The sequence below is a fragment of the Strix aluco genome, chromosome 11 (genome assembly GCF_031877795.1).
Source record: "Strix aluco isolate bStrAlu1 chromosome 11, bStrAlu1.hap1, whole genome shotgun sequence".
Taxonomy (NCBI): Eukaryota; Metazoa; Chordata; class Aves; order Strigiformes; family Strigidae; genus Strix; species Strix aluco.
In genome coordinates, this window is record NC_133941.1 from 13,650,061 (window position 1) to 13,673,657 (window position 23,597).

At 49.5% G+C, this 23,597-nt stretch overlaps 1 protein-coding gene across 4 annotated transcripts in view; it reads right to left on the minus strand.

Annotated features, from left to right (window-relative positions):
• The window catches only part of SRGAP3 (SLIT-ROBO Rho GTPase activating protein 3), a 125,476-nt gene that overhangs the window by 55,367 nt on the left and 46,512 nt on the right, over positions 1-23,597 (minus strand). For all 4 annotated transcript variants that reach the window (XR_012624704.1, XM_074836111.1, XM_074836110.1 and 1 more), the window contains exons 2-3: positions 7,742-7,934; positions 3,368-3,530 (exon numbers count right to left, since the gene is read on the minus strand). Coding sequence is in view for 3 of the 4 variants with exons in the window: in XM_074836111.1 (XP_074692212.1) it covers positions 3,368-3,530; positions 7,742-7,934 (356 nt within the window). In the remaining variant the exon portion in view is untranslated. The remainder of the gene's footprint in view (positions 1-3,367; positions 3,531-7,741; positions 7,935-23,597) is intronic.

The window sequence follows — 23,597 nt, forward strand, 5'->3', positions numbered from 1 at the left end:
TCATCAAATCCCCAAATACTACCACCACTGTCCCAAGACGCCAGCCCTTGCCCCCATTTACTGACAAACGACCCCTACTGCTGCCAAGCGCAGCCAGGGAAGCCGAGGGGAGAAGCAGCTCAGCACCTGGCATCTTCCTTGGCAGATTACCACCACGCTGACCAATTGCTTCTTAGTTATGCGCGTCCTCGTACCCCAGATTTTAGGGCCCCGCTTCCTTGCTGAGATTGTTTACATTTACATAATGAAAGCACAAAGCACAAAACCTTCCAGTTCCTCTGTGTACCCGCAGCGTGTCACAACCCATTAATAAAATCTAGATGGGAGGAATTAAAAGTGACATCTCTGGAAAAAAATGTTACCCTAATTTACCATCAAAGAGCAATCTACAACAAAACCCAACAGCTGAACCACAACTGTGGATGCCTTTAACCCTTCCGGAGACGGTTTATTTGCCCAATAGTCCTGTATGGTACTGTCTCCCCAGTGCTTCAGGCACTTTATACTCATCATACTCAAACCCAGACTGGATAAAACAGTGAAAGATAGCTCCTCTGAGCAATCTCATACCAGCTGCAAGGCTGGACTGGATGGCTTGAGAAGCCTTTTACCAGGGTGCTCATATTCCCACGCACGTGCCTAAGGCCCCTCACCAGACACTGCTGCAAAGTGGGAAGCGCAGCCCCAGATCCCTTTTGGGCACAGCGTGCAATAGGTTAAGAAAAATAAATAACGTGAATATCCCCAAAAGTGGCAGCCTCCCTATCCACATTAAGGGCAAATGATGACACAAGATAACCCTTTTCTGTGATCTAGCTGAGCATTATTTCCAGGGACAGGTGAGTCCTGCTACAATTTAAACCTCAAGGGACAAATGAGAGTGAAATCACAGATCCCCCCAACTCCATTGTAAAGCCTCACTCAGATTAAGAGCAGGTGCTGGCTTTGGCAGGCTGCAGATGGAGTCAGCGCTACTTCACCTCTCCTGGCAGAAGATGGGGGAGGGAGAAACAAGGAGCAACAATTTCTATAGAATATAAGTGCTGTGCCTTAAAAGTTGAAATTTAAATTCAAAGAGGAGGAGGGAGGGAGAGACTGAGGAAAAGCAAGCACAACAATAATTCTGCTGAATGGATGAAATACTTTATCATCTTGTCCTGGCTGAGGATTGACCTACTACAAGAAAACACTTCAAACATTCTATTTATGTCCTTGTTTTAATGTTGACTGGATTTGTCCTATGGTTCAAATTGAGCTATACCATTCACAGACCTAGGAAGGGTCAAGCAGAAGTATAGTCTTAATATACATCTCAAAAACAGGTTCAGAGTAAAATGCAAATGGGAGGGAGATTCTGAGAAAGACTGAGAACTGAGCTAACAGATATATCCCAAATCTGCCCAGTTTCTGGAGGCCAGGAGGACGGAAAAAGGGATGATGTCCCATATCAGATCAGCAAATCCAAACCTGACCTTGCAGTTTAATTTCTAGGTCAGATCTATAAACTAGAGGAAACCGGCCATAAAAATACCACACTAAATTTACTCTTCAGCTGGGCTAAAATTTCAGGATAACCACTGATTTGAGAGCCCTTCTGTTCGGAGAGGCATCCCCGTGGGCTCACTCTGCTCACTAACTGCAGTTCTCCAGCTACCCCTGCTGAAAACAAGCAACAAAAACAAAGATAAACAAGAGTCACATAGCCAGGCAAAAGGTCCATCCAGCCCACCACGGTATCCCTGAAGGCAGCCATTAGCAAACGCCCAGGAGTGAATGAAAAGGGCCAGTGATGCCACCAAGCACGTTCAGGGTGTGATTTCAGGCCTATTTCAGGCCGATTCCCGAGCCCAGAGTTGTGCCGGCAGCGGGGCCAGGCAGCTGCCAACAGGGAACGCTCTTCCACATCCTTCCAACTACCCGAGGATTCAGGTTACACGTCTGGATTTCAAAAACATGGTATGAGCCAACAAACATGTACCATGACCCATAATACTGCAAATGTAATAAAATATCTATAGTAAAGTGATGTTAAGAAGCCCTTCCTTTTTACCTTCTCTTTCTGCCTGGCGCCTGCTGAGTGCCCAGGGCTTACATTAGCAGGCACAGCGAGGTCCTCGTGCCCACGAACTGCTGTGACTCCTCATGCTCTTAACACATTACACACTCCTCCCCTCCTTTTCAGCTGGAGTCCTGGTCCACCTGACTGCGAGATTCCTGCAAGTCTTTGATGCTCATTTTTAGTTTGGCTATCATTAATAATTCTGTATCATCAGGAGACTTTATTATCTTACTAGTCATCCTTTTTCCAAATAATTTATTAGGAACTCCACTGAAATTCTCCTTCCTTTTGTTCCCTGTCTTTTAACCAATCATTAACCCAGAAAACAACCACTCCTCATTCTTCAACGGCTTCTCTACTTCAAGAACTTCAGCAAGGGACCTTTTCCAAAGCCAGTAAGACACTGAAGGTACTGTGCCAACTTATTCACATGACCACCAGCTCCTGGAAATACCTCCACTAGATTTCTGAGGCACGACTCCTCTTTTCAGAAAGCCACGCTGACTCTTGTATCTGCCTACATGCTTGTCATTCTTCTCCTTAGTAAAGTTTCACCCAACAAGTCTGCTTTCAAAGTCAGATGGCTGAGCTGTTCTCTGAAGCCCTCTAGGAGTCTTTAAAAAAGTCATCACGTTTTCCACCTTTCATTTCTCTGGCACTGACACCAGTTTAAGCATCAGGTCACACCTCACTGCTAGTCATTTGACAGTTTTATATCCCAGTTTCTTTAAAATTCTTGGACAAATATTATCTGGAAAGGCTTACAAGTGATAGACCCTTGTAAAGATTTGCTCTGCAACATATAATGACAATTCAGCTGCATAAGGTTCCTCAGGTTGGTAACACCACCATCCCACCAAGAAAATGTCCAGTCTAAGCTTTTCCATAACAAGTACCAAGCTAAAAAAGCCAGCTGACCTTTGGCTGTTACCTCGTAGCATTTTTGCACCTCACCCATCTATTCCCCTTCACATCCTGCAGCAGGTTTCTTTCTTGTGATTTTGGAGAAGTTTTTGTTAGCTTTACGTCTTTAGCAAGTTGTCTCTGAGAATTTTACTTGGCCTGCCTTACTGTGGTTTTACATTTTCACTGCCCAGAGTTTAAACTCTTCTCTCATTTTCTCATTAAGAGGTGATGTGTACTATGTAGAAATTCCTGTTACCTTTCTCTGCTTTTTAACAATGTTGGCTCTTTTGTACCTCATTAGACTTTTGGGAGGGCACAGTTGTGTGGAACTCCACAATAAACTTATATTTTAGCAAGGATGGATCCTCACTGAGCAGAACTCTCCATCACTGCTTTGGTTACCTTTTTGAAGAGCCTGATGACATCCTCACTGATCTGTGACAGCCGAACGATGACATTGTTCATGAAGATGTCATTCAGGGTGGCGTGATCTCTGCTCTCTCGCCGGGTCTGCGTCAGAACCAGGTACCAGCAGTTCACAGGGGAAAGTAGGTGCTGATCTTTCCTAGGGAATTGGGAAGAAAAAAAAAAAATAAAAAAAAAAAAAACAAGAGTCATGTCCCTTAGCCAGACACCACAGGGTCACCAGTGCGGGGCTGGGTGGTGACCCTGAGCTGCTGCCCCAACTGGGCTGTGTGACCCATCAGAGAGATGGTGCTTCAAGATCTCTGCCAGCACAGAAGCTCACGGTCTAAATATTATACACAAGGGTTTCAATCAAGACAAGGAATTCCCGTTCTTTGCCCCAAGCTGCTCTCTCCTGCAGCTTCCTCCTTATTTACCAGCCTCCCACCACTGCCGGAGATGGGACAGAGGCTTTTCTGTGCAGGGGAGATAGATGCTCTAATGCTGACCCTGGGCACAGCCCTGTGCTTCACTCAACACCCATATATATGGATCTTAGCATACATTCTGCCCTGCACACCTTGGTTTTTCTGCCCTACATCAACCCCTTGGAGCACCCAGTGCACTTTCTGCTCCGCTGCTCCATACCTATGCTTTAAAAAGGCGTGCTCTGCAACAGGTCAGTTATTGCAGTAACACAGTGCAGATACTCTGGTCCACAGCTCTGAAGGACCTGAAAATGCGCGAGGCAGACAGAGACATCGCAAGAGCTGGTCCTCTGCCCCAGCTGGGCTGGGAACCCCTCTGTGGCCCTGCTCCAGTTTCCAGGAACCTGAATTTCTTTCAGCTGTTCAAGCACTTGCCCGCAGGGATGTCCAGCAGCACACAAGCACAAGTACCAAATCAGAGCCCCAACCAGTCCCTTCCCAAACTGGGTGCTCTGGAAGATGGTAGAGGAGAAGAGACGTCCCTGGCAATCCCTTCAGTGCTTTGCAAAGGAGAGTTTTGCTGCTTTTTTCCACTTTGCGCTATTAATACAGCTGTCACTTCCATTTCAGAAGGAGTCCATTTGCCACACAATCTGCTGTACCACATTTAGTCCACTAAACAGTGCTGGAGAAAATGTTTTGCATTCAACTTAACACAAAGTGTCTGCACAACGTGAATACATTCATGTATGCTGAATAATTACAACGGTCTTCATCCAACTCGTGCTGGAGACAATAAAGAGATTGCCATGAGCGGGAGCAGGCGTTGAGGTGGGTGACCTGAGGAGTCCCCGGGAGCCACACAGCATCCATGGAGCCAGCTCAGCCCCACCCCGCTCCACCGGGCGAGACCCTGCTGAGGGGCATCCTGAGACCCTGACCCGCCCAGAAGCCAGGGCTGGTCAGAAAAACTCTCTTTTGAGGGAAATTTCAGCAAACATTTCACACTTGATTAGAGCTTAACTAATTTTGACATGTTCCATCTCAACACAGAGAAACCTAAATGTACTGCTTTTAGTACTGAAGGCAAATTAATCAAAAGTGAATCAAAATTTCCAGAAATGACAGAACTGAAACAAAACATTTCACACTGTCCAGCTGAGACACTTTGAGACAAATCCTCTAAATGAGGCAGCCAAGTGATTTGTTCCAAACGTTTCACCCACACCACTTCCTCTGGTCAGGCCAATGCTTTCCTACAAGATGTGCTGGTTCCAGAGAAGCAGCCCCCTTCAGTGGAGACCTCCCCTGCCACCCCCTGCCCGGGCATGTCCCCCCATGTGCCGACAGCTGTGCCTGATGGACATGTCCAGGCCCCAGAGGCTTCTCCCTCCCCAGCATCCAAAGACACGTGCAAGCTGCCCGGGGAGCACCCCCTGCTTCGCCCACAAGGGACCAGGTCTGCTGTGCACCTGGGCTTGGCAAGGGTCCTTCCCAAAAGCCCTGCAACCAGAACACCAGCCCACGCTTGCTACCGCAACACTGTGCAGCCGAAGCCTTCGCACATGTACTCCTCCTCACCCAAGTTGTTCTCACCTGTGGTAGCGGGGCTGGTGCAGCCCACCTCACCACCCAACGTGTGGAGAGGAAGGCACAGTGACTCCAGAACATCTCTGCGTGCACGTACAGACAACACAACTGCTTATAAAAGCGTGAATGAGTCCATCGGCCCGGGATCACCACCAACAGCCCAGCAGCAGCACCACGGCAATCACTGCTCTTAAGGGCTGGGCCACAGCCTGCTGCACATGGCTACCCAGGGACAAAGAGCTGGAGATACCCTATTTCTTCACTGTCAAAAGCCTCATCAGAATAATGACATTCATGAGGAAGCTGGGGAAGCAGTGCAGATGAACATGATGAAGAGCAGGTACAAAGCAGTCTGGAAGAAAAATATATTAAGGGAGTCTCTCAACAGGGAACAAGACAGGGAGGACTCAGCAGAAGCGCGCTCTGAAACCAAGCAGACCCTGTTAACACTGCCAACACCATCGCAAACCACCAGGCACTTGTGCCCAGGTGTTTTATAAAGGTGGAGAATCATTGTTACCCATAGACACCACACAACAGCATCCTTCCAATAGCGAAAGCACAGTAAGCGATGGCAGTGCCATAACGCTGCTCTCAGCTGATGGGAGAGGCACACACACCCCCCCCCGAGCCCTCGTGGGCTCCCCATCTGGGAACAAGAGCACCTTCCCGAGCCCACACCAGCCAATTCCTTCCCCTGGACAGACATCCCCAACGCAGGATACGGCAGCGCCAGCCCAGCACCGCACAACTGATGAGCAACAGCCAGATGCAAAAAGACCAGGCAGCATCTGAATGGCAATTTGTCTTCAGCAGAATTTTGCATAAGACAACAGTAAAGCCTTGCTCACTAGAGAGACCAAGTAAAACAGATTAAATGGGATTTAGTAATATGGAATAAATAGGATTTAGTAATGTAACAGCAGAAATCACTGCTCTTGCAGCTGAAACAGGAAAAAACAAAAATCACAAGAGGTTAGAGAAAGAAAAATACTATAATGAGCCAGGGGCTAGGAAGGCTAAATGCAGCAGACAGGCAAAACCCTCAATTTTCTGGGAAAGGAGCTAAACAGTGGCTGTCATCTTTGGGCACTGAAATGAATGACACTAGTTTCATCTTGAGCAAAGGGCATAATCCCAGTTGAAAGACTATTTCATGGACGTCGCTGTCAGAAGAAGAGACAGAGACAAATGCTACGGCCAGGGGAGGCAAAGGTGGGGACCTTCAGCTGCCACACTGCACAGGAAGCAGCCAGGACGAGCATCTGTCTTGCTGCTGCCCAGCAAGACCTGCACCCCAAGAAATGCCAGGAAGAGCCCATTGTGGGAAGAGGAAAACCCTGATAGCTACCAACACACACGTGCCAACACTGAGCACCGTCTCACAGAGCCCAGCCCCGCAGCTCTGAGTGGGCACGCTTGGGTACACCTGGAGAGCAGGGACCCGCTGCTCCAGCAGCAACGGGACCGTGGTGGTCCCAGGAGCCTTGAAGTCATGGCCACCAGCGAGCCAGCGTAACAGCACAAGCTGCATATCCTCACCACAAAACAGTTACCTCCAGATTTAAATTCTGCCTCTAGTTTGTTTTGGGGTTTTTTGTTGGGGTTTTTTTTTTTTTTTTTAAGTTTTTCAGATCCTTTTTGTTTTAGCCAAGCTTGGGAGTGTGGTGAAACTGAAAAGAGTCTGCTTTTGAAAACTTGCACATATTCACACATTCACGGATTTTACAATTTCCACCATCAGTTTGAGTTTCACACAATTCCAGCATCCAGTTCATACCTCCTATTTCAAAGCTTTGTTTCAAAATATTTCCACTATGGATTTGCCTAGCTTCAACACTGTACAAGTGTGTACACAGAAAACATACATACTTCATTTTAAAAAACTGCAATAAATCACATTTCCAGAAACTGCTTCCAAGCCTGAGCCTGTAAGCAGATCTGTGTGCAGCGTGAAGCACTCTGACATCTAAGGACTGGACCACATACGAAACCAGGGTTTACAGAAAGGGCCTACCCTTATTCGCACAATCAAACCAGTGGCTGAATTCAAGCCTCTTAAAAAAAAAACAAGGGGCTTGACTCCTTCTGAGTCTCTGATCCATATTTTTATTGTACTGCTCAAAGAAGTGCATAGTAAGTGTAATTCAGGCAGCACGGGTCAGTACCACTTTAGTGAAAGTCCTGAAAAAAAAACTTTTTGCCTTTTTGTGGACCCTGCACTGTGATAAGACAGACAAGGTCACTACTGATGCTATTTAGTTTACTCCACTTTTGGACTGTGCAGCTACAAATATCTAGTGTTTGAGGCAGTCTCAGCCCCATCATTTTGCCCCTGAGAACGCCTCCTTACTTGAACTGGTGCTCTCTGGAGCTGCGTATCTTGGAGGAGAATCGTTCAGCCAGTTTCTCCAGGCTCCTGGAGTACTCCAGCTCGATCTCAGCCTTCCTGCGGAAGAACTCCTGCAGGTCCTGCAGCAGCTGCAGGCGCGACTCCGACTGCTGCTCCAGGCATTTGAACTGCTCGACCAGCTGAGTTCGGATTTCTGCATGCACACAAGAGAGGAGAAGAAGAAAACACAACGTCAGCAACAACCACTGGCCAGGGGCTGTCGTTCCTTGAATCAGAGCAAATCGCATAGGCTCTGCTAGAGCAGGCTCCCTCACAAGCCTCAGGTTTAATTCAAGGCTTGCTAAAGCCAACAGATTTTTTTTTCAAGGGAGAGCTGAAGAATTTCATTCACCGGTCTCACATTAAAACCTTATTCTTTGTCAAAATAAACAGCTGTGTAAGTATACAGAGACCAACCCTCAGAGCTTGTCAATTGCCTTTTTGGAAACTAGAAAATGATACTTCAATTTATCTAGTACTACCTGAAATCCTGCACTCTTTGCATATAAACTAATGCATTATTTCTTGATAAACGATCTTTTGAATGCCTACAGAACGTCTGACAGTGACCCGAAGGAGGCTGGCACTGTACACGCACACTCCTCTCACCCGCATCCATCCCCCCAGCTCTGCCAGGTTAACAGGCAAATCACACTCGTCTTTGGCTCAAAGGCTTAAAAAGTCTTTCAGACCCTCCAAACTCCAGTTCATATAACACAGACTTTATCTGTCCCAGGTTTTTCTGCTTCCTCATACGGACCTTCAGACACTGTGCCAGAACCCCACAAGCCCGGCAGCCCTCGCCGAAGAGGCTCTGCAGCACCTGTGGGGCAGTGGGAGAGGGCAGGGAAGCCTGGGCACACTCATTTTGAGGCTACTTCTCTCCCACAGTAAAAGACCAATTGTGCTTTTTCCAGTTCCCCCTTCTCAGCTGCAAATCCCCAACACAGGGCTCATCCTGGGAAGACAGGCAAGCACCAGAGAAGGAAACACTGCTCACAAATTGCAGCCAGACCCTTCACCCTCTCTGCAAGAGGAGCAGTGCAGAGCCCGTGGCATGGGGTGGGATGGACATACACCTTCCAAACGGCTTCCCAACTGCAGGGAAGGTTTTTAGCAGCTCTTGGAAGCCTGCACAGGGAGCAGCTCTCTCGCAGGAGCTGCAGCTGGGCTCTGCCCAGTGGGAAGGGGAGCCCTGCGGGGAGGCGGCGTGCAGAGCTGGAAACAGGAGGGAAAAATGAGACTAGACAGTAGAAAAAAAATATATTCAGAGTGAGAACAATCAGGCTGAGCAGGCTTCCAGAGGGGACAGCTGCGCAGCGGAAGATCAGACAAGCCAGAATCACCAAGGTTGGATGATGAAACGGGTCCATGCAACGACTGCCTGTTCCCAGACCCCAGGGGCAGAGAGGAGAGCAGCCCCCCGGCCCTCCCCACCACAGAAGGCAGTCGGACACCCCAGCTGAGCAGGCCAGCTCCAGCAACAGCGTGTTACTGCACGTGCTCACCTTGAGGAACCTGGCTTTCTCCCCAGCGGTGAGAATGGTGCACAGAAATGCACTCTGCTCAACAGACAAGGCACCTGCAGCCATTTCAGTCCATCCACAGAAATAGCCTCTTTAGTGCTATAAACATTTTTATAAGCAATCTGTAACAAACAACGTATTCTTTATCTTTTCCTAAGGTTTGTGATTAAGTATATTTTTCTCACTTTGGTCACCCGTAGCTGATGGACCCCAACGTGAAGTGTCCCTAGCAAAAGCCATCGGAGGAGCTCAGCCCCATGCCAGCCCCCTTTGCCTGTGTGTGCACCCTCGGGGCTCAACAGGGCCAGAACAGGGCAGGGCAGCACACAGAGATGCCTCGGAGAGTCTCCGTCCCACCTCGTCCCCTCCCTGGCTCCCACAGATGTACCAGCTCACTGCTGGCCTAACGGTAGCGGTAACAGCACCGCCAACAACTCAACTCCCTCTTTCCTGCACTAACATTATTTCTTCCTTTCCCAATTAGCGCCTGGACCCCATCGAGCCCTGCAGCCCAGCAAACAAGAGGGTGAGGCCCCACCTCCACCTGCTCTTTGTCCAAGTATCCTACAGCCTCCTTACATGGTCTTGCGGATCTGTGCAACCCAGAGGGTAAATCCTGTGCTTGGCCATCGAAGCCTGGGGCCGGCCGGCTGCTCCCCAAGTGCACCCGCACACTCGCACCGTGCCTCGCTGCTCAGTGAGACATCTCTTTTTTAACGTGACGGACCAGACCCACACCTGATCTCAGCTACAGGAAGCTCTTGAAACATCAAGTTTAGCTGATTTATAAACACCCAAACTTCTGGCCCTTTTTGGGAGGTGATGGCGGGGGGGGGGCAACAGAGGACTCGAGAGCAAGAGGGGAAAGAACATGATTTTGGTGGCACCAAAGCTTACCATTTCAATGAGCATCACATCCCAGCACAGGCAGCATCCAGGCTACAGCTCACAGCTTTCCCTCCATCACCTTGTGAGCTTACAACGCACTAACAGTTAGCTCCCAAACTCAGTGCACCACCAAACAAGATGACAAACGTGCACACCACCATGTACACTCACACAGGAGAAACACAACTCATGCTTATGGCGGGCATCAGGGCTCGCTGAACTGGGCAGCCCCAAGTTCTCTTTCCCCAGCACGTCTCAGGCTTGATTATCAGCCAAGCGGCCCACGGACATGACAGGAGGAAGATGACAGGTATTTGTGGGTGCTTGTTTAGTTCAAACGCTTCTCCATGCAGCTCGGGGATCTTGCCATGCCACAGGACGCTGGCCCGGCAGAGGAAGCAGCTCCCAGGGACTCCACCAGCGATGCTAGTGGGAGCCCGTGGGCACTGCCGGCCCCTGGGCACCTTCTGGTGCAAGGCTGCAGCACGTTGAACTGTCGCTGCCTATGTGATGGGAGGACTCAGCCTGTGCTAAGGAGGAAGTCCTAAAACTAGTAAAGCCCTTTGACAAGAGGGCTAGACCTCACCCTTGGTTCCTTCTGCAACTTCAACATGGTAAGACGACAGATGGTAACTTACCCTCAAGAGCCTCAGCAAACTAAAAATACCTGTACTGCCTGAGCATGCGCGCTTGAAATCACTGCATCATAACTGGGAAGCAAAATGACCTAAACCAAGACAATACAGTGGTGTCATTTCAATGTGTGAAACAATCTTCAGTATGCATATGTGTATATATATATATGCACATAAGGCAGGCTAGCCCTACCAGTCCACTGCCAGCATCAGGCTGTCCCACAACTTCATAGCTACAGCAAGGTCCTATCCAGATAATCATTACTTCATACTGGATGCTGAATTAATTAATTATGAAGTAATGATGACGCAAAGCACTGACTGAAATCACAAAAGATTTATGGACAATTTCAAGCTCTTTAAATTTGTGAGGATCCCAAGTGGAGGAGATTAAAACTGTCATTATAAGAATCTGGCAATCTGTTATTTTTCAACGTTTCTTTGTATAACAACTATCGTGCGAGACGGAGCTACTCGCAGCCTGACAGGTGAACTCAGAGCTGCAGGAACAAGGACACCTGCAGCAATCTCATTACTGGGTAATTTAACGATGGCAGTAATGGGACTGGAGGCTGCAGGCTGCGTGAAGGTCACCTAAAAACCAAAAGCTCCTTGGAAGTAACGAACGCTGAAAGCTCCGAAGTTAATCAGTCACCTTATGTGGGATCCTCCATGGGCACTGCTTTTACAGTACTTCCTTTGTGTTCTTGACACTTTATGAGAGGATAGCACAGTTATTCATAAAATGCATCTGAGGTTCATGCACTGTCTTGGCAAGGGATTCAGCACACTGCACTTGGCCACTAGCAACGCCACTCCTGATGTCTGCCTGTGAGTGTCCCTGTGTAGCCAATGCGCTCCAACTCATTTCTGACTCACATTCATCCCATCTGCGGACACGAGGACGCTGGACACGGGAGCCAGAAGGGCCAAGGCCCCAGGCAGAGGAGAAAGAGTGACAGGGATGCTCAGCACAGCTGCTGCCTGTACCCAGGCAGTGCTGCACGGTCAGGGCTCCCCTGTGACTGGGCATCTGCTGCACACAAACATCAGCCCTCATTCACAGCTGAGCTGCAGAGCACCCTGAAATGAAAGACAATTCCACTAGATAAGCAATGCTAGAAATACCCTTTTTAAAAAAATATATATGGCTGCTAAAAGAATGGAGAAAAAGAAATTGAGTTCTCATTGCAAATGAGGTCTCAAAATGACTGATGTCAGAGTGTCTTGGTCTTTACTCTTGCATCAAAATAAGCCGTATCCTATTCCTACAGTATCCAGCACTGTGCCAAAACAGAGCTGCACACCTCGCAAACAATGCTGCTCCTCCATCCCCTCCCTCTTCACATCTGCACTCGTACACAGAAAATAGATTTGCTCCCCTTGCAACAACACCTTCTCTGGGGAGAGAGGAAGTATGCTTTAATGCCACACAGCAATATTTAGCCTGGTTTTGCTATAGAGATGTGCGGGAATGCCTGGAGAAGCTGAGTGAACTTCCAGAAAGCTTCATCACACCTGAAAGCTGGTCCAGTCCTTGGTAGCTGGGACTCCACCATTTGCTGAAAAATAGCCTAGGCTTTACAGAAAGATCACGTGTACGCAGCACTGCGGCTCTGATTTCATCAGGAAGACAGCTCTTCAGGGGCTCTGTGCCATGCAAGGGCTGCGATGCCTTCTGGGATCAGCAGCAGACGACCACCTACGCAGCCATGGCTCCCGACAGCTCCCCGGCTTCCCGCCCGAGCAGAGCCGGGATGGGCGACAGCAGGCTGGTGCTGTCACTCCCCGAGCTCAGCAGAGCGGCTTCCCGGGGTACGGCACGCCTGCTGCCTCACAGCGCTGCCTCACGCGCACCCCCTTTTGCAGGCAAGCAGTCTCCCCATTACACAACGTCTGGGGTTAACGACGACATTCACTGGAGCTGAGGGTGGCAAAGAGTAACCGCCTTTGAATTAAGCCTCTTAGAAACCCACTGCTGCGTTCCTACAGGATACAAAGGTACCAGTTTCATTACAAAACATTTTTAAAACCTTCACGTTCCCCTGTCGACAAGAGTTTCCTTCCCACGCAAGGTCAGTGGAAATTTCATTACATCCCATATGGATCTTACGTTCCCACTCCTGCTGGTGCCAACACAGGACTTGCTTTACAGAGCTCTGCCTTCCTGCACAAGTTTGATAGAGATTTTTATTTAAAAACACAGATTTGATCTCTAGTTCTCTTTTCATAGTGGATTACAACCCGAGGTGGTCTCCAGAACAGCTCTTAATAACCCTGACAATGCACAGAAATACAAGGAATATCAATAATGCTTCTCCAATCTTTTCAATTTCTTACCTCTTCCTATTTTTTTCCAGATCTGAGCAACCGCTGCTCGTCTGATCTTTATATCTGGCACAAAGATTTCTCCCCGACTCTTGCAGGGATCATTCAAGGCAGTTCAGACAGCAGCAGCAAACGTAGAGACTCACCGAAACTCCTGCAGCTTTCACCACCCCCTGCTCCGAGAAACGGGAATTTGCAGTATGTGCCCGTGGGACCCGCAGCCAGCCACCACCATGCGAGCTCAGCAAGGGTCACCGCCTCTGGACCACTGGCCAGGCACTTGCGAGCCCAGCACCAGCCCCAGCCAGCCCGGCAGGACCCAGCTCCCTCCCTGCCATCATCCCTTGGGCGCTGGCTCGCCCCGGAGCCCCGGTACCGGGGAGGACTCAGCAGTGGCACGTCAGTCCCACTGGCGAGCGAGGACGCTCTTGGGTACCCAGGCATCAGCAAGGTGCATTTTGACCTTTGTCAACAGAATTTCTTTGTTTTTCCCACTCCTGTAAGGCGTTGCTCTGACACTTTCAAGCTCCCTTGCAGAAGTTCAGCCAGCCAGTACCGTCTAAGGGCGCGGAGGCCAAGGGCAGCCTCGCCAGACATGGAGAGCCCGCTAGGCCTGGCCCTGAAGCTACTCAGCTACGAGCAGTCACACAAACAAATGGAGATGGCCACTGACCCCAGGAGCTGTTGCTGCATGTTAAACGGAAAAGGTTTGTGGTAAAAAACAAAATTAAGGGCTGCCAGCATCATTAATGCAAAGACAGAAGCAATAACAGCGAAAACGACATTCTTCGGTGCTCCGGAGGTCTCTGAGTCAGCCACTCACAAACACAGCCCCCGACAGCGCCAGCATTGTCGCTCCCCTGCTTCCATCATTACTTTGCTGCTGCATTTAAGAGGCACCCTCCTTTCAATTAAAATGAACTTGCTCTTAAGTAGCCTTTTCAGATAATCATGAAAAAATACAGGCAGGCAGAAAAGCCTTTTTCTACCCTTCATGCCTGCTGCCTAGGGAACAGGCAGGAACACTTGGAGGACATCCATTTTCTCCTGCCTGCACCGTGGAGCTGGAGACCAGCCCCACCGACGGAGCAGCCACCATTTGCTGTTTGATCCTGATACCATCCAGCCTCCCCCTCTGCTCACACACCAGAGACAGAGAGAGTGGACCCCCAGCTCAACCCAAACCCAACAGGTCTCTACTAATGTCCAGGGTGACACCTTGATAGGCACCAGCTGACAATCCAGACCAAAACCTGCACTGTCCTTACCAGCACTGTTTGCAACCAATTTTCTAGCCAGCAGCATCTGCATGAGCTGCATCAGTCCTGTCCATCATGGGAGGATTAACAGGCCTTTAATTATAACCTTCAATCGAGTGCCAATTATGTTTTCCATGTTAGACAAGTATCTCTTCAGTGCCTGACCCCAAAAGCTTACACTCTGGAAGACAAGAGCTAGAAAGCAGAGGACACTCACGGGAAGAGATCACTAACTGTGCTTCTGTAATTGGAGAGAGGGGAGTCATCTCCAGGCACTCGACTGACCTGCCTCGCCGAGAACTGGCTGTTAGAAACGACTGGAGTTAGACAAGCCCAAAGCACAGGCAGCTGGGAACAGAAGAGTTCATGTTTTCTTGGGCTATGGTAAAGTCTACACAGAAAGAGCTAAACTGTTAAAAAGTCCACTACCACTCAAGGATTAACCCCTTTATTCCTGGTCTCCGGCAGCAGGCGTCCTCTCAGCTAAAGGTTTCAGGCAGGACTGCCTACACCGCTGGTGCCCCAAGCCAGGACACTGACAGCCCCCCATGGGCCATGGCCAGGAGCGATCCTGTGTCTGCCCGCAGTCCCAGGGAAGCTGGACATGGCCCTGCCTCTGCACCACTGTTACCTGGCCAAACAGCCTCTTTGTCTCTCAAACAACTGGAAATGAGAAACCCTTGGCTCAGCGTCTGATCCCAAGTGATCCAAGAGTCAGTCATCAGAGGCTGACGGAGCAGCGCAGCATCTCCAAAAGGATGGAGTGGTTGCTTTGGCTGTTAATGGAAATGGCAGGCCCAGGTTTGGACTGCCAACGCTCTCAGTTGCACTCCTCTTCCCCAAAGCTTTGGAAGGAGCCATTATAACCTAACGAGACACCATTTTCAGTCAGCCCAACCTCCCCAGTTGCACATGTTTGCATAACGGTTACTAAGAAGTTGCAGCAATAGGAGAAGTGCTTCTACTCGCAGTTGAAGAAACGTGTACAGGAGACACTGTCACACAGTAGCAGATTGGTAGCTCCTGTAATTTACATAATGGCGGCAGGTCCTTATTTACACTGAATAAAAATAATCTGTCAAACAAAAAGGAAATAGGATGCCTCAGCAAGCATCACTAACAAGTTATTCTGTGAAAGAAAGCTAAATGTCTCAAAGAAATGACCCGAACTGGGCTCAGACTCTTTCTTGGTTCAAGTAGTACATGATTTTTTTAATATCCTGTGTTCAGAGCTTTCCTTGCTAGATTAAAAACAAGCTCCTTGCCATGGAGAGCAAACCTCCCTAGGAAAACTCTACAACTCTGGCTTTTCTGCCCAGCACCATCAGGATGTGAACAGAAATGCTGCAGGTCTGCAGGAGAAAAACCGCCACCTCGCAATTTCTGTTTCTGAACTTGGAATTTATAGGAACTTTTAGTAGAAATCAATAAACAAAAACCTACCAAACTGCTTTAGGAGGAGCTGAAAGCATCTGCCAAAAAGCAGAAAGCAAAACATCAAATAAAATTGTGTAGCTGGTCACGTTTCCAACAATAGTTTGTCTGAAACGGTTCCATAATTTATTTTGCAATATATGAAATCACCAACAGTGCCAAAGGAGAACAGAGTGAGCCATTCGACAAACAAGGGTGCTAAAAAACTCCGAGTCCCCTTGAACTCTGCAGGACAGCTGGCTTTCAAGATTTGCTGCTTTTTTCCTCCCAGTTTGTTTCGTTCTGTTCAGAAGAAAGGAGTTTCCACTGTGAGCAGTCCTGTTATTTAAAATGCAGGATCAGAGGTAGAAAATGCAAGAAACATGATTTCCTCAGCTCTTCTGAAACACAGCGGCAGTGATGTTGGAGAAAACAAAATTCCTTGGCAAACCAAGGAGAGCAGCAATGCTCAAGACAGGCTGCGGGACTGCTAATCCAGCCGAGAGAGGGAACATCTGCAATCAGAAGATCTGGGGATTTGGTTTTGGTAAATATTTTCAAATCAATTAGCCTCTATCGTAGCCGACACCACTCATCATTCTTACACCACGCACGTAACCACAGGAGATGTCAGCAGCAATCAGATTTCCCGAGGAGACGTGCTGCAGCCCTGGGACCCAGCAGCCTCCCCGGGATGGCAGGTGGGAGAACGATCACCACCACCACAGCCACCACCACGGCCACCACGACCACATCCGACATAGCCCAACGCAGGGGAGTGTGGCTCTGCAGAGCCCCAGCAATGGGCCCCACTGTCAAACCGGACTAATGAGATCTCAAATACAGCAGAAGTCCCTGGTGAGTCAAAGACCCCCAATAACGCTCACTCCCCTCTGAAAGCCGGAGAAAGGCTTCTGAGGGGGTACACAGAAGGAACACGTGCGTGACCACCACAGCCAGCCCTGCGACAGAGCGCCGTGCACAGGCTGATGTGCCTGAGCGGGGATAAAGCCACTGCAAACAGCCTCCCACCACCAACAGCCAAGCGGCACGCGAGTGTTACAGACAGCATAGAGATGAGAAAAATGTTTCATATTCAGCCTTTGGCAAGTTTGTAAATGAATAGCAACATCAAAAAAATGCCAAAAAACTCCCCAAAAAACCTACCCAAAAACTTGACAGAGCTATTCAAAAGCCAGCTCAGGAAAACAACAGCCTAGTGCATATATAATTGCTGCCTCTGGGGAAGCAGACCCAAGAAAGGAGCAATTTAAAACTGATGAAAGTGTATTAGCGTAAGATAAATAGATGTAAACTCGCCATGAAGGAAATTAGGTGAGAAATTGGTAAAATCAGTAAGCTTTTGGATCAGCCAACTGGAGGCATGGGAGAAGGTGTAGCTACTCTGGCAGTAGCAGTCAGTAATGCCGTGAACACGGTAACATGGTGCTGCTTGTGAGCAAGGGTGGGTGGGATGACCGGGTAGCCAGTCCTTGCCACCCATATGAGCCTACGGCTGGGCAGGGGCTCAGAGGCAGCACGTTTGGACATTATGGCCACTACGATGCTGAGTCTGGCTGAAGTTCTGTGTATGGTTTGCAGCAAAACAGCATGCTTCTGCAGCAAACTGCAAAGAGCCGCACAGAGGAAGCAATCCTTGCCATGCGGGTGCTGTTCCTCCTCCAATGCAAGGTTTACAGTTGCTCAGACAGTGTTTTCTGCCGGGCATCAGCCTCTGCAGTGTCAGCGCATGAAGGCAGTGCTCGATATCAACAGAGAAGTCTGTTGAGCAAAGTGACAGAAAGATCTCCAGGGAAAGGTATTTTTTGGCTGCTTTCTTAATATAAGACTTGTCTCCACCACGGTCTGATCATCACTGGCCCTGGACACCTGCAGCAACCTGTGCCAGTGGGAGATGGCAACACCGAGCCCAGCCCCGTGTGCCCACCAGCTGCGGCTGAGCCCCCTTCCCCATCGCGCACAGGGGCCACAGCAGGATGATGAGCACCCCAGGCTTACAGCACGCAGCACATCACCATCATCTTCCATGGCGGCCCGAGACAAGCTGACGCTCCAGGCCACTTCTGCGGAACTTCTGGGAACAGGGACCTTCAAAAATGCTGGGGTTCACATGATCGCCACCATGGCAAGACCAGCTCTCGTGCCTTGAGGGACCTCTGCATTTGGGCTGGAAACTGATACTCACTGGAGTGCCAGTGAAAGAGTAAAGTGAAGACAACTTCCCAAACCTTCTCAAGACTTCAGAAAAGTGCTGTTTGAGCTGATGCTGACATCTCGGGTAAGTCTCAGCTTTTCCTCTCCTAGGCTGTCCACCTCATCCATTCTCCAGTGAGGACAATGCTGGCAGCCATGCACTGAGCCCGAGAACGATTACACATATCCAAATAGCATACCTCTGACAACACAGATGATGCAGTGTTTTACGAAGAACAAAATTATTTGGGACAAACCGTGGCCAATTTGAGCACTCAGAAGTAACATGCTTATGTCAAGAGGTCAAGATGAAGACAGAGCCTGTCCCACCCTCAGCTTGCTGAAGGATATTTTCCATACGGTCTCATTTTTTAAATATAACAATTAAACTCTAGATGAATGCCACTGGCTCAACACAACTTTTACCAGTGGTATTCATTATTATTAATTATTATTCACTTACTCCTCATGTCTTCATACAGTTCACACATTCTCCTGGGCAGCAGAATCTGAATTTCAGGCATTTACAAACACCATGTTGAAATCCCAGCCTCAGCTGAGACTGGCAAAACTCCCAACAGCTTCAGTGGAGCTGGGAGTTCATCCTTTGGCAGTAAATGGAGCAAGAGAGATAATTGTGTTCTCCAGCGGTTATTTTGCAAGCCTCCCCCTCTCACAGTAACCCCTGGCTCCAATACTTCTTACCTCAAATGCTGATAAGGGCCAAGCTCCTTAACTGGCATCAACCACAGTGGAAACCAACACCAGAAGTGATTCGTAGCATACTGCTACTCTAGAAATTACTGTCTTCATAAACAGTAAAACATCTTAAACAAAAATCAAAGTAAGTTTCATTGAAGCAACCACAAGCTAAGCAGCAGAAGGTATGATGGTTCACAGCTACGTTTACTCTTACTTGTCCCATCTTAGGTCAAAACACCACGAGATGAACAGTGGCAGTTTTTGCTGCTGTACCTTCAACGTGACACTCGCAGCCCAACACCGCGGCTTTAGAACCACCCACACGCTTACTCCAGTAGCGGAAACTCAGCTGGGTCCCGGCAGAGCCTGTTGCCAGAAGAGGTGAGATCACGTGCAGAAGCCAGGACCAGCACCTGGACCTGTTGCAAAGTTCACATATGGGCAACGCGTGACAAGTTTAGGATGGGCTTATTAAATAAACCCAATTCTACATGGGCAAAACCAGGTGAAAAACAGGTGGTGGGAAAACCTGGGTAGTTAAGACTCAGGAAGGTGTGTAGCCCAAATTGAAATGCAAGAGACCACGGGAGCCAAGGAGGGAAGCAGTGATGCTCCAGCCGGCAGAGCCCCCGGCCCCACCAGCTGCAGCCTGTGGCAGGGTCCCCACAAGCAAGCCCTCCCTCCTCAGGGGGACATCAGTCCTGGCATGCCACCCCCTCCCCAGCCCCCTGCCGGGCCAGTGCCAGGCTCCAGCTGCTCAGACAGGGACAGACAAAAGCCGAGGTTTCTCTAGCAACAGCCTGGGATGAAAGCTTTCAGAGACCTCCTCCTCCTCACCGGGCAGGACCATGCTCCACAGGGCAGGAGCAAGCCCTGCTGCTGCCAGCCTCCGGACTGGGGCTTGGGGTGCAGCCCACCCACCAGCCCTGGCTGTGCTGAGGATGCTGGATTATCTGTCCACGAGAACAGCATCGCTGGCTGATCTTCCAAGCGGGCAGCCTAGGACAACCACTCCTCTAACATATGTTTCACCCCACTGATTTGTGACAAGTGAGAAAATATGTTTGGCAACAAAAGCCATTATTTTCCTCACAACTGGGATTAGACCCAATAGTTTATTGCAAATATAGAATGGCAAGTTGGACTCAGAGGAGAATCCAGTTCTACAAACATGGAATACAATAAGAAGGCCATCTGACTCCCAATTTATTTTATTTTCCTCTTCAGACGACCCATGTGCTGTCTTCACTAAAAGCCCAGCCCTCTTCACCACAGAATTACCTCTTGTATATTTTCAGTGCTTTATCATCCTGTTTTCCAAGAGAGTGCACCGTTTCCCTTGGGGGAGCCCTCACACACACCCACCCTCACCCCCATCTAGTGCCACACTCGCCTGAATTAATTATTAAAATGCCAAGGGGTTGTTACACCAACCAAACCCATGTGCCCCCGGCCAGGCAGCGGCCAGCACCCCCACGGCGCAATGCTCGGCCCCACGGACAGTTACGAGCGTAGGACGACAGGCAGGCCAGCGCCCCGAGAGCCCAGGCGACACGACATGCTCACGGGATGCACCCACTCCCTGGCACCGTGCCCTCAGTGGCGGCGAACGAGTGTGAAAGCAAACAGCCCAAAGCAAGCAGACAAGCGTCCCTCCTTCCCTTACATGTCATTATTAACAACCCTGTCTAGAAAAAGCCAAGAGATTGGGCTCTTAGTAAGACAAAGAATGAGACAAGCCTTTTATCTGAAACTAGAAGTTTTGGATTTTAAAAAAAAAAAAAACAGAGAGAAGAAAACACTTCTCTCAAATCTGAAAACAAGCCATGTGGCATTGGCATTTTTCTACTTCACGAAATTTTTTTTATAATGCTCAGCCTAAGGGAGTGCATCAGGAGCCAGCCTGCTCCCGGCCGCAGCACCAGACCAGAGGCACTTCCACTGAACGGCCCTGGTTTTGCCTTCTACCACGCTGAGCCCTTACACCGTTACTTGCTAGGCTGTAAGGCAACCTCTTATTTGTAACTACTGAAAAAGGAAGTGAAAGCGGAAGAAATTAGATCTTGACCTGAGTGACTTCTTCCCCCAGGACAGTCCCTGACCTGGAGGGAGCCTGGGGCAGGGCACGGGGGGGGGGGGGGGGGGGGGGGGGGGGGGAGGGCCTGGGGGCAGTGTCTGGGGGGAGGAGATGTGGGGTCACGGGGTTTGGAAGCCCTGACTGGCAGCTCAGAGCAGCCGGGGTCAGGAAAACACCACCTTGGTTTTGTTGCTAACCAAGCCGGTTTCTGGATCCTGCCCCAGCCCCTGCTCACTCGCCAGTTGGTCCTTGGAGGGGGCACGGCCAGGTTCTGGGGTTTTCTGCAAGACCAGCGGGCTCTCTACCACACCTGCAGGAAAAAGCAGCCAAGCCACAAAGAAAAATTCCATTTCTATAGGGATATTTGCATAAGGAGTTTTAAACAAGGCATCCTTCCCATCAAACTAACCCCAACCAAACCAACACGACAGAAGGGAACAGGCTGTGCTGGTACCCTCGAGAGCGGGGCATGGTTATACTGGAGGGTGGGTGCCCAAAGCCGTCGGGGCCGTGTTATAATACCTCAACACGCTCTGTCACAGGAGCGGCCGTGCCAGCACCGCCTGGGGAGGGGAAGGTGACACCCCGGCAGCTTCTCCTCCCAGCAACACAGCAGCCAGGCAGGAGGTCACTGCCCTCCCCTGCTGACTTTGGCAGCAACACAACTGGAACACACTAACGACTGCTCGCAGTTTATTTTTCTCCTACCTGCTCTCTCCAGTTACCTACAAATTTTGTTTTGACCAAGACTCCCCTGAAACCCAACTCACCCACAGAAAAATGAACAGGTAAATAACTTGGTTGGGCTGTTTTCTGCTGGCCCTGTTTCCTGGGCGCAGCAGCCCTGGCCAAGACAGGTAACACAGACTGTAGGGCGAACGGGTGCGTACCAGGGGGCACTCTTTAGTGTTTTACTGTCCTTCATTAGGTTTTTTCCATTAACATTTTAATACTGTGGTCAGCCCCTCACATCAATGGCTATGAGAATTATCTCTGCATGCATCCCCTTTGAGAGGGCCCAGTGGAGTGTGGGTAAAAATGGGTTTATAATGGCTGTCTAGCTGTCTGCATTGAGCATAAACCCCATCTACTGCCCTGCACTCCCGAAACAGTGTCCTGCTGCAATCCCAGCAGACCAGGGGCCTCCTGACCCCATGGGAATTCGGGCAAGCACACGAAGCTGAGCCAAGGGCAGCAAGTGTTGCCCTTTCCATGAAACCTGCCAGCTCCTGTGTCCTAGTACAAACAAGCCTGAGGCCACCCCGAGTAAGGCCTGATCAGCAGGGTCCAGCGAGGTGCTCACACTTTCCCTGCCGGGGCAGCCAATGCCTTTGCACAGGGACAACAGGCAGCAGCTTTCTGCAAAGCAACGTGAGCCAAAGGGTCCACTGCTCTGACACTGCTCCAGCTCTCCCAAGCAGTTGCACCCTAACATGAAATGTCACCAGCGGAAAAAAGCTGCCAGACAAGTCAGTCTCTTCTTCCTGCAGCCCTGCCTAGCAGCCTGCAGAAACCAGAGCAAGAACCTGGATTGACCAGAGCCAATACCAGCACAGTGGTCTGGAGAAACATCAAGAGCTGGATTGAAGCACCAGGCATTGCTTGTGGTCACCTCACTCCTCCTCTCCAGGCCACAGGGTCTGTGCTGGGGCTCCTGCTAGAAAGCAACCATGAGGTAAGAGAAGAGATGGGGCGGTGGATGCCAGAGCAGAAGTTGTCCCACCTCCTCTCCTCCACCAGCGCAACATACAACCCCCCTGCAAGGAGGATTCAAGCCATACAACACAACATACAGCTACTCAAGGCCATAACACAGCACATCAGTGGGACCCAAGAGAGAAGAAACCTTACCTGGAGGTGTGCGTGAACCCCAGGGGGTCAGAACACCTGATCCCGAAGCTTAGAGCAAAGCCTCATTCCAAAGGGGGCCCTCCCGGCTCACAGCACCCACGTGGCTGCTCTGCTCTGAAGGCAATGCTGCAGCCTCGCCCAGCTCCACATCAAATACAAGAGAAACTCTTCCCCCTTATCCCTTTCTTCTTTTCAAACGAAGCACAGACAGTCACCCTACAGCATCCAGCATTTCCCAGGACACCACTGTAGCAAGGGCAACAGGTTAGGCCAGGCTCAGGAAAACACTGGTCTCTTTTTTTTTTCCTTTCCATATTGCTATTCAAAATGCAAATGAAAAAGTCATAAAATTTCAAAAACAACCCAAGTGAATAATTTTTTTGCTTTTATACTTTAAGAAAATAAGTTAGTAAGGCATTCTTCATGAGAAAAGCGGATTTAGGAGTAGAACAAGCCTGATGAGAAGTAGGTTATGAACTTCCGATACTCTGGTTACAGCTAACACAGCTATTTCCGTTTTACTGTTCATCAGAACTTCAGAGAGGGGAATTCCATTCCACTAGAAACGAGATGCCAGAATTCACGTATCTTTCTAGGTCATAAAACATCTTCCTAGATGACAAACAAGCCTACTGCTACAAAATCATTAAAGACAAAATGCAACTGCTAAGACAGCACAGGCTCCCACTGTAGGGGACTGCACATGCACAAGGTTTCCCACCCAGGTATTTGCTGCTGTGCAGGACCTATAATCAAAATCATCAGTGGCTTTTAAATTAGTCAGTGGTGCCAGGAACAAAAGGGGAAAAAAAACCATGACACAGATGCAGTGATAACTTTTCTCTGACCTATACACTGAAAACGTCATGGCGTCAACCTTTTCCCCAAGAAACCTCTCAAATCAAGTTAGCCCTGGTTTAAGCA